Source organism: Cnephaeus nilssonii (assembly GCF_951640355.1).
Source record: "Cnephaeus nilssonii genome assembly, chromosome: 5".
NCBI classification, from domain to species: domain Eukaryota; kingdom Metazoa; phylum Chordata; class Mammalia; order Chiroptera; family Vespertilionidae; genus Cnephaeus; species Cnephaeus nilssonii.
Window position 1 is genome coordinate 103,750,841 of NC_137076.1, and position 14,812 is coordinate 103,765,652.

The 14,812-nt window shown below is 53.4% G+C and overlaps 1 protein-coding gene across 1 annotated transcript in view; it reads right to left on the bottom strand.

The window, feature by feature from the left end:
• STK10 (serine/threonine kinase 10) overlaps positions 1–14,812 on the bottom strand; it is an 83,360-nt gene that overhangs the window by 32,500 nt on the left and 36,048 nt on the right. Inside the window, exons 3-6 of the mRNA XM_079771009.1 lie at positions 8,810–8,858; positions 7,404–7,553; positions 1,537–1,609; positions 396–590 (exon numbers count right to left, since the gene is read on the bottom strand). Of these exons, the coding sequence (XP_079627135.1) occupies positions 396–590; positions 1,537–1,609; positions 7,404–7,553; positions 8,810–8,858 (467 nt within the window). The remainder of the gene's footprint in view (positions 1–395; positions 591–1,536; positions 1,610–7,403; positions 7,554–8,809; positions 8,859–14,812) is intronic.

Below are 14,812 nucleotides of genomic sequence, written 5' to 3' on the forward strand. Positions count from 1 at the left end.
CCAGGGACAAAGGGCGCCTTCATGGCTATCGGGCGGAGGCGGCGGGGCCGTCGCGATGACCTTGTCGTCATGGACGTCACTGTGCAGACGGGACGTGGGAACCAGAGGCGCAGGGACTTGCCTCAGGCCACAGAGCAAGGCACAGCCGTACTCGGTTCAAGCCCGAGCCCCACATCCTGGCCCAAGGTCGTGCCCGGTGGCTGCTGGGCCGGGCTGGGCTCTTCTTCCCACCGTGGGACCCGTGTCGCTGAGTCACAGTCTGCTCTGTGCCCGTGGGGAGAGCACAGAGGGAAGCAAGAGGCCAGGAGGCCCGGGGGCCCAGGCCCTCACCTCCCCGCACCCCGCTGCCCCGCTCCCGGCCGCTGGCCTCTCTAGCACACACCCCTGCCCCTTACCACTTGGAGGGCGTGAGCAGCGTGGGGGGGTCCGACTTGGCGATCTTGAGCAGGACCCGCATGGGGTTGAGCTCGTGGTGCGGGGGCTCGATCTGGGCCATCTCGATCAGGGTGATGCCCAAGGACCAGATGTCGGCTTTGTAGTCGTACGGGGTGTCCTTCATGGTCTCACACATCACCACCTCGGGGGCCATCCTGAACCAACCAAGCGACAACAGGGGGCTAAGAACCTGGCCTCCGCAGGCGCTTCTCGGAGACTCGGGGTCAAGGACCAGCACTTCCCGGGTCACAGTTTGCATTATTGTCCAGCCCACTGTCTTGTTGAGATGTCTTCAGACAGAAAGACGCCCTCCAAGCGGCTCCTCGGCCACGGCCTGCTGCAGTTCCCGATGCCTACCACAAGGTGGCAGCAACAATCCAGAACACAGTCCTGGGGAGGGTTAGGGGAGGGGCGGGGCGGGGGGGGGGGGTGGGCAGAGGGGAAGGGGCCCAAGAAAAGACAGGACAGGAAGGGCAGTGGAGAGAATACAACAGCCCGGAGAGAAGGGGCAGGAGACAAAAGGAGGAAGAGGAATGACAGGGCAGAGAGAGAGAGAATAAAAGGGTGAGTAATAAGCCAGCAAGAAGGAACCTAACTCCACATGGGAATTCACGCACATGAAGAGCAGAAAGTAGTTAGCTGTGCTGTTTTTTCCAAAGGGATAGTTTTGGAAAAGCAGGAAACGCCAAGGACTAGAGGAGTCCAGGGAGACTTCACGCGGGGGCAGGAAATGAGCTGGATCATTCACCTCTGGCCCCAGCCCTGGCACTCAATCGCTACTTGCTGAACGAATCACAAACTGAGCCATTTTTTTTTAGGAATTCCAGTCACAGTGCTACTAATGGAGCATGTCCTGTGTGCACCGTCCCATTTAATCCTCACAATTACTCAATAAGCGGGTGCTGTTGTGTGTCCGATTTTACAGATCAGCAAACGGAGGCACAGGGATGCTAAGCGACCTGACCAAGGTCACAGCAGGGGTACGTGGTGGGGACTGGGCTCAGACCTCCTGTCCCGAGGTCACCAGCCAGAGGTCACCTTGGGGAGTCTGAGGGTGAACACTGTGCCCACCATTCCCTTTCCGGAAGCCACCAGACTCACCAGTAAGGCGTTCCGATGAAGGAATCTCGTTTCTGCAGGGTTTTCAGATTCTTGGCAGACACACCAAAGTCGGCTGCAAGACAAAAACCTCCAATGGAGCGTTCGGCGCGCGTGCCTCCACCCACAGCCCGGGTGTGGATTCGCAGACAGCCGCTCCTGACCAGCCACCAAATGCCAACTTCTATCTCGCAAACTAGCGATCACTAAAATGCATCTCCCGTCAGGATGTACAGCGACGTGAACTTCCTACTTGCTAATGAGAGTGTAAACTGAAGAGCCTTCTTCCAGAAAAGCAGTCTGACAATAAATCACAAGAATCTTCAAAATACCCAGACTCTTCTGAGCCATGAATTCCAAATCGCGACATCTACCCTAATGAAATCATCCTACATAAAACAAAAACTGTGCATACTGATGTCCATCAAAGTGCTACTGTTGCGGACAAATTAAAAGCAAGCATAGCTTTCAGGGAGCAGTTTTAATTAGCGATGATAGCACCTTGCGTATACCTCAACAGCTATGGTGCTGTCACTAAGCAAGCTTAGGTAGTAATTTTAAATGTCTTACATACACTATAGAACACACGCTGTGTTTTCCACAAGGATTTAAGATGGTCTCTCTCTCTCTCTCTCTCTCTCTCACACACACACACACACACACACACACACATGAGCGTGTGTAAATGGAGAAATTAGGAGAGGTAATATAAGGTAAATGGTAAACAATCAGGTTAAGAAAAGTATTACAAACCCCATATGATGGAGTGTTTTATAGTCTTTAAAATTAGTATTTAAGTATTTTATTCCATACTTTAATAATAAATTATATATATTAATACATATCAATACTAAACATTTACTATGTATTTAATATTAATATTTGCCATGTAGTTAAATACTTTAATATTTAACAACATGAAGATATTTTATGTACATACTTATAAGTTAGGTGGGGAAGGGGAGGTGCACAGTTGAATATATTGTATGGTCAAAATTATGCCCCAACTCCCAAAAAAGGGCAAAATGTACATTGAACTGACTTGGAGGAAATAACCAACTGTGTACATGGTTGTCTGTAGGTGGTGAGACTAGACAAGGTTTCTTCTATCTTTCTGAATTCCTTACATCTGCTATGGTGAACATGTATGACTTTCAGGACTAACAAAAAATAAATATAACTTACCTTTTTGTTTTGTTTTTTATTGATTTGAGAAAGAGAGAGAGAAAGAGAGGAGCATCTATTAAGCAGTCATTGGTTGATTCTTATATGCACCCTGACCAGGGATCAAACCTGAAACCTTGGTGTATTGGGAAGATGCTCTAGTCCAATGGTCGGCAAACTCATTAGTCAACAGAGCCAAATATCAACAGCACAATGATTGAAATTTCTTTTGAGAGCCGAAAACCGACTTCTGCGCATGGGCCACGAAGTTTCAATCGCACCGTATGTGCGCGCCCGCACGTGGTATTTTGTGGAAGAGCCACACTCAAGGGGCCAAAAGAGCCGCATGTGGCTCAAGAGCCGCAGTTTGCCGACCACTGCCCTAGTCTAACCCACTGAGCTACCAGCCAGGGCAAAACTGTTTTTCTTTAAGCACACACCCAACGCCACGCAGTGCAGAGAAGAATCCAGTGCCACAGGGAGTCTTCTCCAGCGCCCTGGTCCTTGGGACAAAGTGTCATCTCAATTAAAAAATAACCTCAGGAGGAAGCAACACCCTGAGAGGGCGGGCCATGGTCGGCGTAGCTTTGTCGCAAGAAACTGCTAAGTTGTTACAACCGCAGCGGCTCCTGGGGCCTCCGCCTGAGTCTCAGAGTGAGCAGGCCCCTGACCCCAGCAGGTGACAGCCGCTGCGTTCAGTCCCCACCATTCCAAACCAGGAGGGAGCATGATGCCGAGGGGGCCGGAGCACGAGGCAGCGGGGCTCCGGGCTTGGCTCTTGCATTTCACGGGGCAGCAGGTACAGCGGGAGGGGGCAGGGGGCAGGGAGCAGGGCAGTTACCAACCGCGGCCCGCAGTCTCTCGGCCTGTGACGGGGAAGGTGACACTGGGCACCGTGGAACTACTCTGTCAGGTTGTCGTGAGGATGAGATGACGCGGGGAAAGCACTTGGCGCCAAGCCCAGCCCTTGGTAGCCTCCGGCACCCGAGCCAGGAGCCTGAGATTGGTAGGCTGGGGCAAGGCTGAGGTTAGGAGAGCTGGTCTCTGACCCCAGCTGCTCCGACAGTCGTGGCTCAGCTGATGACCACCCTTGACCCTGGCAGGGACAGTCTGGCATGAGAGGGAGCAGGGCTGGGCCCTGTCACCACCCAGCTGCTGCAGGGGGAGGTACAAACCCAGGCGAGGACCCAGCTCTGCTGCTCCCCGCCCCGTGGCCCCGGTGACTCACTGCCCCTCGGGGCTCCTGGGGAGGAATGGGCAGGGGGCTCACCTTCCCGCCGGGTGCACCCGGGCCCAGCTCCCCTGCAAACACCGCAATGGATGGCACGTCATCCCGGGAAATCTTTCTCGCAGACGACTGAGGCCCCTGGAGGAGCTGCCATCCCCCTCCCCCGACACACACACACACACACCAACACACACACACACACACACACACACACACACACACACCCCAACACACACACACGCCCTGCCAGTCCCTTCCAAAGAAGGGACAGAAAAGCAGAAACCACCAACCACCTTTCGCAATGACACCCACTTGGTCCCCAGAGCCCGAGAGAAAAGTGCCTCTGGCTTTTGGGTAGCTGCTACTTCCCCTTCGGTCCCACAAGATGGGGCCAGGCAGGAAGGTGGGGCGCCCCCCCCACACCCCCTGCAGCCAGGGTGGCCCCAGCCGTCTGCGCCCTGAATGCAGTTTGCTCTCTGCTGGGTGGCTGGCTGCCCTCGGACAATCCAAGGGGGTTCACCAGGCAGTCTCTTCTGATGAAACCGCCTCCCCCTCCCACCGGGAAACAAGCATCAGAGACAGGCAGCGGGCAGGGAGGGACCCTCCTCATAAACGAACATTTCCGCAGGAAGAGAGCAGCCCGCCGGCCGGCCGGCCGGCGTGACTCAGCGGCTGCGTGTCGCCCTATGAACCAGGAGATCACGGTTCGATTCCCAGCGATCCATGATTCGCTCTCATCATTGATGTTTCTCTCTCTCTCTCTCTCTCTCTCTCTCTCTCTCTCTCTCTCTCTCTCTCCCTCCCTCTCCCTTCCTCCCTGAAATCAATAAAAATATATTTTAACAAAGAAAGAGGCCAGTCCCGCTCTGTCGGCAGCGCCCGGGCATGCAGCTGGCCCGTGCCGCACGCCAGGGTTAGGGAACGCAGGCTTGGCTAGAATGCCTTTACTCACGAACCTTCAGGAAAACATGGCCACGCACTGGGCTTAAGCAAGTTTGACAGCAATTCTATTTCTAGAAACAGATCCCCCAAACCAGATTTATAATACGAAGCAATATTCAAGAGAGTGGAAAACCGAAAATAAACTCAGCCGCTTCTGGAACCAGTTTGGGAACAGGAAGATAAACTGTGGTGCCCCAGACCGGGGAGTGGTACGCAGCCCTGAAAAAGAATGAGGCCGTGACCGCACATACTAACTGGGCGTTTCTCCTTGACAAGCTGCTGCCCGACCAACGCTCATCGCAATGGACACACGGTTCCAGAAGGACCCCCAGGAACGGCACATGCATGTCGTATGTGCCCAGTGCCCACGCACCCGCAAACGGGTCTGAGGTTGCACCGAACACTCAATAGTGACACCTCCCCGGGAGTGCACTGAGAGGCCTTACATTTTTACTTCATCAACTTTTATATTTTTTTTCTTTTTAATGTGTTTTTATTGATTTTTAGAGAAAGAGGAAGGGTAAGGGATAAATAGAAACACTGAGAGAGAAACCATTGATCAGCTGCCTCCTGCACACCCCTACTGGGGATCGAGCCTGCAACCCGGGCATGTGTCCTGACCAGGATTTGACCAGGGACCTCCTGGTTCACGAGTTCTCAACCACTGAGCCACACCGGCTGGGCTCTTTAATGAGGACACATCACTTTTATGGTTTCAAAAGCTGAAATGCGTATGGCCAAGATTTTGGAGTTTATGGGTCTTTACTTTGGTTTTTTCTTTTTTTAAAACCAGTGGGGGCCAGGATGTGGTGAAAGAAGTCCTCCATCCGGGAGGGGTGGGGAGGAGGAGGGACTGACTGGTACCACCAGTGTGCAGGGCACCCGGCCCAGGTTTTAACAAAAGCCTGAAACGCCGCACAAAACCCACATTGGCTTCTGAGAACGCCTAAAGGTGTTCGCACGAAGACTCAGACCCGAGCAGACACGTTCCTCGCCGCATTTGTTAGAGGAGACAGGAGGGCAGAGACCTACAAATCCAACGTGAGGGGCTTCATAGGTAAATCACGGTTTACGCGTGTGATCATAGGTAAATCACGGTTTACGCGTGTGATCGAATGCAAGGAAAACATGAATCTGTTTCTGAGAAATATTTAAGGTGTAGGGGAAAACATCCTGATATTCTTCAATTAGAAAAAAAAAAGACTGAAAAACTAAATATGCACTACAATCCCAACTTCTAAAAAAATACATATTTATCTAATAAAAGCTAGTATTTATTGAGACCTTACTAGGTGTACAGTGCCATGCAAAGAGATTCATGCATCTCATTTATATCTGCCTCTGTGTGTCATTTGCATACATCTGCATATGTATTCCTATGCATATCAATCCTATCTAGGGAACTGTGGGCAGGGAAAATTATTATACCCAATTTACAGATGAGAAAACTGAAGTTAGGGACTAACTTGTAACCAGCTCTTCCTTCTCGGTGGTCCACCCATTCCAAACGCCATCTCTATACTCACTTATACAGACATTTTTCCCTAATTGGCAAGGCAATACCGCTTATGAAAACTCCAATGTTCAACTGATTACAAAGTCTTCATAATCTGGTGGAAATAAAACACTTAGGAGTTTGCTGCCCACGGCTCAGATGTACTTATTTACATTATTTAAATTATGTACATTATTTGCATTTACATTATTTGTGTAATGTAGTATTATGACAAGTGAAACAAGCCAATCTGAGAAAGATTAATATCACATGATCTCACTTATTTGTGGAATCTAATGAACAGAATGAACTGACCAACAAAAATAAGGCCCGAAGCAGAGACGCCTGGAACAGACTGACACAGCTCGACTGGGGTTGGGGGGATGAGGGGAGATAAACAAGGAACTTACGTCCTCATCTATATTGCCCATGGACACGGGCAATAAGGGGGTGGAGACCTGGGGAGGGGGGTGACTAGGGCTGAGAGGAGGGGAGTAAAGGGGGGAAATGGGAGAAAGCTGTAATACTATCAACAATAAAATACACAGTTTAAAAAATCCAGTGAGAGAATAGACATAAACAAACAAGGTCCGACACATGTGCCTGATGTACCCCTTTCTCTCTGGGAGGGACGCAGGCCCGGCCTCCACCGGTCACTCTCACTGGAATTCTCGCCATTGGACGCAACAGCAAAGGGCGAGACCAGCCCCCACCCGCTGTGGGCCTGGGGGCAGGGCCGCTCTCCGTCTGGAGGGGCCGAGGGCCGTCCGTGCGCTCCAGGATGCGGAGCGTCCCCACCGCTACACACCAGATGCCCGGTCCCTCTCCTGGTGTGACAACCACAGACGTCCCCGGGGGACAACATCACCGTCACCCGAGAACCACGGGAACGGTAGGTGCCTGGGGTCCAGAGCCGGCGGAGGAGGGCTGTCCCTTCCTGCTGGCCCTGGCAGCGAGGCGCCCACACTCGCCCCTCCTGCCCGCAGAGGCCAGGCCGACGCCGTGGGGCTCGGCCCCCACCCCGCCCGCGGCCGCCCTTACCCAGCCGGATGTCGCCCTCCAGGGTCATCAGCACGTTGCCGGCCTTCAGGTCCCGGTGGATGATCTTCTTGCCGTGCAGGAAGCGGAGGGCTTCCAGCATCTGGCGACAAACCACCTGAATCTGGGGCTCGGTGAGGCCTCGGTCCAGCTCTGGAACAGAGACGCCTGCGGTCAGCTCAGCAAGCGCTCGTGGTGGGCGGCTCAGGTCAGGCCACAGCAGGCACAAGAAATCAAACGCCGTCAGCACTGCTGAGCAGTCACCGTGTGCCGGGCTCACCTCTAAGCACCCCCCCTGTGACCTGTGCCCTTATGGAGCGGGCACAGTTATTTCCCCATTCTGCAGAGGAGGAAACTGAGGCTCAGAGAGGTCAGGTCACTTGCTCAAGGTCACACCACTGTCTCAAAACAGCGGTGATTACTACTGTATTTTTTTTTTGTGATTGCCCAAGCTTGCTGGGGACATCAAGACTTGACAACAGCCCTGGCCGGTGGCTCAGTGGTTAGAGTGTCGACCCACGCACTGAAGGCTCAGGGGTTCAACTCCTGGTCAAGAACACATACCTGGGTTCGATCCTTGGCCCCAGTCTGGGTGAGTGTAGGAGGCCAACCAATAAATGTGCCTCTCTCACATTGATGTTTCTCTCTCTCTCTCTCTCTTTCTCTCTCTCTCTGTCTCTCTCTCTCTCTCCCCTCTCCCTCCCTCCCTTCCATTCTCTCTAAAAATCAATGGAAAAATAGTCTCAAGGGAGAATCATAAAAAAAGAGAGACAGAGACTTGACAACAGCCCTGGCCGGCGTGGCTGGGTTGGAGCGTCATCCCGTTCACTGACAGGTGGAGGGTTCGCTTCCCAGTCAGGGCACATACATGCCTGGGTTGCAGGTCTGATCCCTGGTCGGCTGGGGCAGGTATGGAGAGCATACGGAAGGCAACCAATCAGTGTTTCTCTCACACATTGACGTTTCTCTCCCTCCCCCTCCCTCTCCCTCTTTCTCTCCCTCCGTTCCTCTCTCTAAATCAATAAAAAGCATATCCTCATGTAAGAAAAATCTTTTAATTTAAATTTTAAAAAGAGACAACATCCCCATTCAGCTTTTACAAAACGGGTGGGGAGCCCCACTTCTCAAAGAACTTCCCTCAGGCGTCCCTTGTCACCTCCTGAGCGCTATGGGGTTGGGCAAAGGAGTCGTCGCATCCGTCTTATGGCCGAGAAGGCTCAGGGGCGAGGGAACAGAATGGCTTGGTCTTCCCACCAGTGTCAGCTTCGCTCCGTGAACCTAACCCCTGCCCCGAAAGGGGACAGAGCGGGCGGTGCTCACAGGTCAGGTGATCACGGAGGTGGGCGTGAAGAACGCCTGCCCTGGACAGAGCCGACTCCCCCACACACACTGCACCGAGGAAGACTCACCCAGCATGATGGCATCCACAGCTCCCCCCGGACAGAACTCGATCATGATCTGCAGAGAACACAGCAAGGCCAGGGTGAACAGGGCGGGCAGGGCGCACAGCTGACAAGACGGGGAGGTCCCAGCTCCCGCCTCTCCTCCTCCTGCCCAGGGACTGTGCATCTGTACCACCCCCACCCCCACCCCAAACCCTCACACCCAGAGGAGCTGCGGGGCACCTCATTTATCAGAAAAAGGAAAGCCAGGTTGCCATGCGCACCCCAGGTCCCGCCAAGCCCACACCCTCCCTTCGCCCTCCAGCCTGTGGGGCTCGCTCTTCCCGCCTCCCAGCTGCCCCACTTTCTGTGCGTGACAGCAGGGTATCAGAGAACACCTCCAGCCCACAGGCAAGCTGTGCACGTCCCCCTGGGACCCCAGCACCTGTCTCTCGGCCTCTTCATCTCCCAGAGCAGGGCTCCGGCTGCCTCGGGCCTGGAGGGGCAGCTCGGGGAGAAACCAAGGCCCAGGACGGGGATGTGCTGACCAAGGACACAGACGGTTAGTGGCAGGTCCCCGACTGGAAAGCAGGTTTCTAACCCTCAGGTTACTCAGGCAAGCATTCCTTCACTCACTCACTCACTCACTCACTCACTCATTCACTCACTCACTCATTCACTCACTCATCCACTCATTCCTTCACTCACTCACTCACTCACTCACTCATTCCTTCACTCACTCACTCACTCATTCATTCACTCATTCACTCACTCATTCACTCACTCACTCACTCACTCACTCATTCACTCACTCACTCACTCATTCCTTCACTCACTCACTCACTCATTCACTCACTCACTCATTCACTCACTCATTCCTTCACTCACTCACTCACTCACTCACTCACTCATTCCTTCACTCACTCACTCACTCACTCACTCACTCACTCACTCATTCCTTCACTCACTCACTCATTCCTTCACTCACTCACTCACTCACTCACTCATTCACTCACTCATTCCTTCACTCACTCACTCACTCACTCACTCACTCACTCATTCCTTCACTCACTCATTCACTCACTCACTCACTCATTCCTTCACTCACTCACTCACTCACTCACTCATTCCTTCACTCACTCACTCACTCATTCCTTCACTCACTCACTCATTCACTCACTCATTCCTTCACTCACTCACTCACTCACTCATTCCTTCACTCACTCACTCACTCACTCACTCATTCCTTCACTCACTCACTCACTCACTCACTCATTCCTTCACTCACTCACTCACTCACTCATTCCTTCACTCACTAACTCACTCACTCACTCATTCACTCACTCATTCCTTCACTCACTCACTCACTCACTCATTCACTCACTCATTCCTTCACTCACTCACTCACTCACTCATTCACTCACTCATTCATTTATTCACTCACTTATTCACTCATTCACTCACTCATTCACTCACTCATTCCTTCACTCACTCACTCATTCACTCACTCACTCACTCATTCACTCACTCACTCACTTATTCACTCATTCACTCACTCATTCACTCATTCATTCACTCACTCATTCACTCACTCATTCACTCACTCATTCACTCACTCATTCCTTCACTCATTCCTTCACTCACTCACTCATTCCTTCCTTCCTTCCTTCATTCATTCAACACACCCCCCTGGGAGCAGGCCCTGGGAGAACCACGAGGCCCAAGCCCTCAAGGGGCTCCAGCCCAGTGCAGGAAACGGAAAAGGGCAATTAGAGTAAAAAGTGCCGTGAGCACCCACACAGGCTCCCCCTCTGGGTTCCTCCCGTCTTCACTCTCACCCCCTCTGGGCTCAGATGTGCCAGCATGCTTTCTCTTGTTGCTTCAGTGCAGATTCAGGTGGTGGGAAGGGTGGAAAGTGACCCAAACGTCAAGACGCTCTCAGCATCTCTCCCACCTGCGGCTCCTGGCCCTGCTGTTGGGAAGTCCCTCCACCCCAGAGGCAGGCGCACGGCCCGAGGGGCGGTCAGAAGGGCCGACAGCTCCGAGTCTAACAGGACGCAGTCGAAAAGGAAAAGGCGGTAGACGAGCCCCGTCCTGGCAGTGCCACTTAACGGGCAATGTGCCCTTGGGTAATCCACAGCCTCTCCCCAAGCCTAATTCCCTCATCACAGCCTCTCCCCGAGCCTAATTCCCTCATCACCTCCACCTCCAGTAGCACCAAGACTAAGTGAACAACACACCAGCCACATGCACTTGTTAAACCTCCAGCAAACGGAGGCACCAGGAAGCACCTCACGGGTCACACTCAGACACGTCCCTTAGCTTCCCACAAAAACATGCTCCGAGAACGAGCTCCTCCACACACCCAGTTACCCCCGAGTCTGCGGGAGACGTGGCAACCCCAGCGGTTCCCCCTGGTTCAGGGGAACCGCCGGCACACCAGCCCTCCCCCGGGTGCCGCCAGGAAAGCCCAGCTCCCACCGGCCTGGTTCGCTTCCTCTTCGGCGCTCCGTGACCCCTGCCGCTTCCCTTTTCTTCTTTCACTTCTGCGCCTGGGCTGCTGGGACGCCCTGCGCTTAGCTTTGTTTTATTCCCACAAACAAAGGCACCAGCTCTCGGCCGTGTGCCAGGGCTGAACCCACGCTATTCCGCAACTTGTGTGCGGACCGCGACACAATGCTTTTAGGAAATCGCTGCCCTCTCACCCGCACGTACAAAGTTCGAAGCTTTCTGACCCAGCAGTCCCGCTCGGAACCAGGGCATGTGTCAGAGTCACGTTCTGTCAACCTTTTCGTAAACATTGCCAGCAAAATGGGTCGCTTTTTCTTCTTCTTTTTTATAAGTTATACTTTCTTTCTTTTCTTTTTTATTTTATTGATTTTTCACACAGAGGAAAGGAGAGGGATAGAGAGTTAGAAACATCGATGAGAGAGAAACATCCATCAGCTGCCTCCTGCACACCCCCTCCTGGGGATGTGCTCACAACCAAGGTACATGCCCTTGACCAGAATCGAACCTGGGACCTTTCAGTCCACAGGCTGACGCTCTATCCACTGAGCCAAACCGGCTAGGGCTCTTCATTTTTGGAAAGTGGTTTTTGTTCCTCCTGTTAGCTTTAAATGTTTCAAGGCTTCATGCCTTTTGTAGTGATGCACAAAAAAATGACCCTTTCATGACTTTGTTCTCACTGAGTACCATTAGATGAATCTTTAAAAAAAAAAAAATTTTTTTTTTTTTTTAGAGAGAGTGGAAGGGAAAGGGAAACATCGAAGCGAGAGTGAAGCACGATAGGCTGCCCCCTCCCCACACACACCGCACCGGGGATCTAGCCCCCAACCCAGGCATGTGCCCTGACCAGGAACCACACCAGCAACCCCTTCGGTGCACAGGACGACGCTCAACCAACTGAGCCACTGGCCAGGCCCGTTACATGGGTCTTAACACCTACCTCTCAGCTCCTCAGGGACAGGACTCTCAGAAATGCAGGGGATTTGCCGAAACCGGTTTGGCTCAGTGGATAGAGCGTCAGCCTGCGGACTGAAAGGTCCCAGGTTCGATTCCAGTCAAGGGCATGTACCTTGGTTGCGGGCACCTCCCCAGTAGGAGGTGTGCAGGAGGCAGCTGATCGATGTTTCTAACTCTCTATCCCTCTCCCTTCCTCTCTGTAAAAAATCAATAAAATATATTTTAAAAAAAGAAAAGAAATGCAAGGGATTTGATGAGCAAAATAATAACCGCAATAAGTAATAATAAATAAAATAGTCATCTTAATGCCTTGGGAAGTTACTCAATATGCATGCTTAGAAAAGAGAGAGAAAGCACACACATCAATACCCAGGGAAGGATTACAAGGGGTCTGTACTTGTATTCTCCACATTTTAGTCAATGAACATGTTATAAATTTTTATATTAGAGCCCCGGCCAGTTTGGCTCAGTGGATGGAGTGTCGGCCTGTGGATTGAAGGGTCCTGGGTTCGATTCCGGTCAAGGGCACGTGCCCAGCTTGTGGGCTCCATCCCCAGTAGGGGGCGTGCAGGAGGCAGCCGATCAATGATTCTCTCTCCCTCTCCCTTCCTCTCTGAAATCAATGAAAAATATATTATTTTTAAAAAATAAAATTTTATATTAGAAGTGTACTTTTTTTTTTTTAAACTCGGAAAGAACACGCCTAACATAACCCCAGGTTGCCGATGCGTGTATTCATCTGAGGGCCGGGGTGCCTGTGCCGTCTGTAATCAAAGCCCGGCCGCAGTGCCCGCCGCGTCCTGGGATGAAAAGAGGCTCCGGGGGATCCAGGGTGCCTGGGTGCAAAGCTCAGGCCTCCGAGCCCTCCGCAAGCCCCAACTCCAACGGCTCCCGGTACCAAGGACCGACTCCTCGACCCCACGGAGGCTGGTGCTTCCTGCTCCCTCAAGAGGGCGGCCAGTAGCGTGTGGCTCTGGGTTTTCTCGGGACCTGGAGAAGGGAGGCTTGTGAGCAGCTCAACCCACGGACAATTATCCCTCAGGGCCTACCCGGGGCCCTGGATTGCTAGGCTCAGCGGGGCCATAAAAGTAGTATTCAGTCAACAAACACTATCTGCGCTGCTAGTCTGTGACAAACCTGGGGACTGGGGACCTCGGACAAATCAGACAGGTCCCTGCCCCAAGGCCACCGGCAGAGGCAGACACAGAGGGGAGCAGCACAGGCATGGCACAGGCACGCGGTGATGCATTTCACAGAAGCCCATGGGTGAAGTGGTAACCAGGCCTGGAGCTACCCTGGAGGGCTGCCCGGAGGAGGAGACACCGGGCTGGTTTCTGAAGGGCAAATGTACCAGGTGAAGAAAGACAACAACATTCCAGGCAGAACACAGCAAGTGCAGAGGCAGGGCCGCCTGGAGGCGTGTAGAAGGGGGAGGGGGGTGGAGTGAGGGAAGGGGGAGGGGGAAGTGTCCCACGGGGCTGGAAGGATGGGAAGGGAGCAGGCTGCAAAGGTGACCTGGAACTGGAACATCCCAGGGCGCGAACCGTACCCGAGAGCCCTGTGTGTGTGGCTGGGGAGAGGCACCGAAGGGTTCGAACAAGGGGTGCTGCAGGCCGGTTCCTGCTGCAGGGAGACCCCGGATGTGCTACCTGGGAGCTGGGAAAGCAGGGGGCAGTGGGTTTGGGGCAAACAGCAACACTTTCCCTTCCTGAAACAGCCATGAGAGCGGGATGGGCCGCCCCTCACCCCCATCAGGGGGGTTCTCAGCCTTTGCCCTGATGGCTGGTTTGGGGCTGGCTGATCACAGCAAAGCTGGTGAGGTTTTTGGTTTGTTTGTTTGTTTGTTTGTTTTGTTAAATATATTTTTATTGATTTCGGAGAGGCAGGGAGAGGGAGAGAGACAGAAACATCAATGATGAGAGAGAATCATTGATCGGCTGCCTCCTGCACACCCCCACACTGGGGATCGAGCCCACAACCCAGGCATGTGCCCTTGACCAGAATCAAACCCCCAGGCTGATGCTCTATCCACTGAGCCACACCAGCCAGGGCCGAGCTGGCGAGTTCTGCGTGGTGTTGTGGGATGCCGTGATGTCTCCCTCTGGAGGAGACTAGGAAGCGCATGGCCCTGATGGGTGCAGGCAGCCACCTTGCAACCAGAGGGAAGCCGGTGTGAAGACACAGCTGGTACAAAGAGGCGGGCAGAGAGAATCACGGGGTGACGGCCCTGCTCCAGCTCCCCCCAAACCTGACCTCCCTCCGGACTTTTCAAATAGGACAGCACGCCAGTGAATGTCTCCTGTTGTTCAAGTTAGTCTGAGCTGACACTTTCCTGGTACTCGTTAGGGAAAGTATCCAGTCGCGCACATTTGGCAAGAGATCCTGAGGCTGAATCAGGGCACTGAGAGGAGGACAAGGACGCCCTCCCGTGGGGCAAGTGCGACTTTCCCAGGAACCTCTAGGTGGGACCCGCTGAAGGCACTGCACCAGGGGCTCTGAACCTGGGCCGGCATCAGGACCACCTGGGGGGCTTGTTAAACCACAGACGGGCCGGCCCGCGTGGCT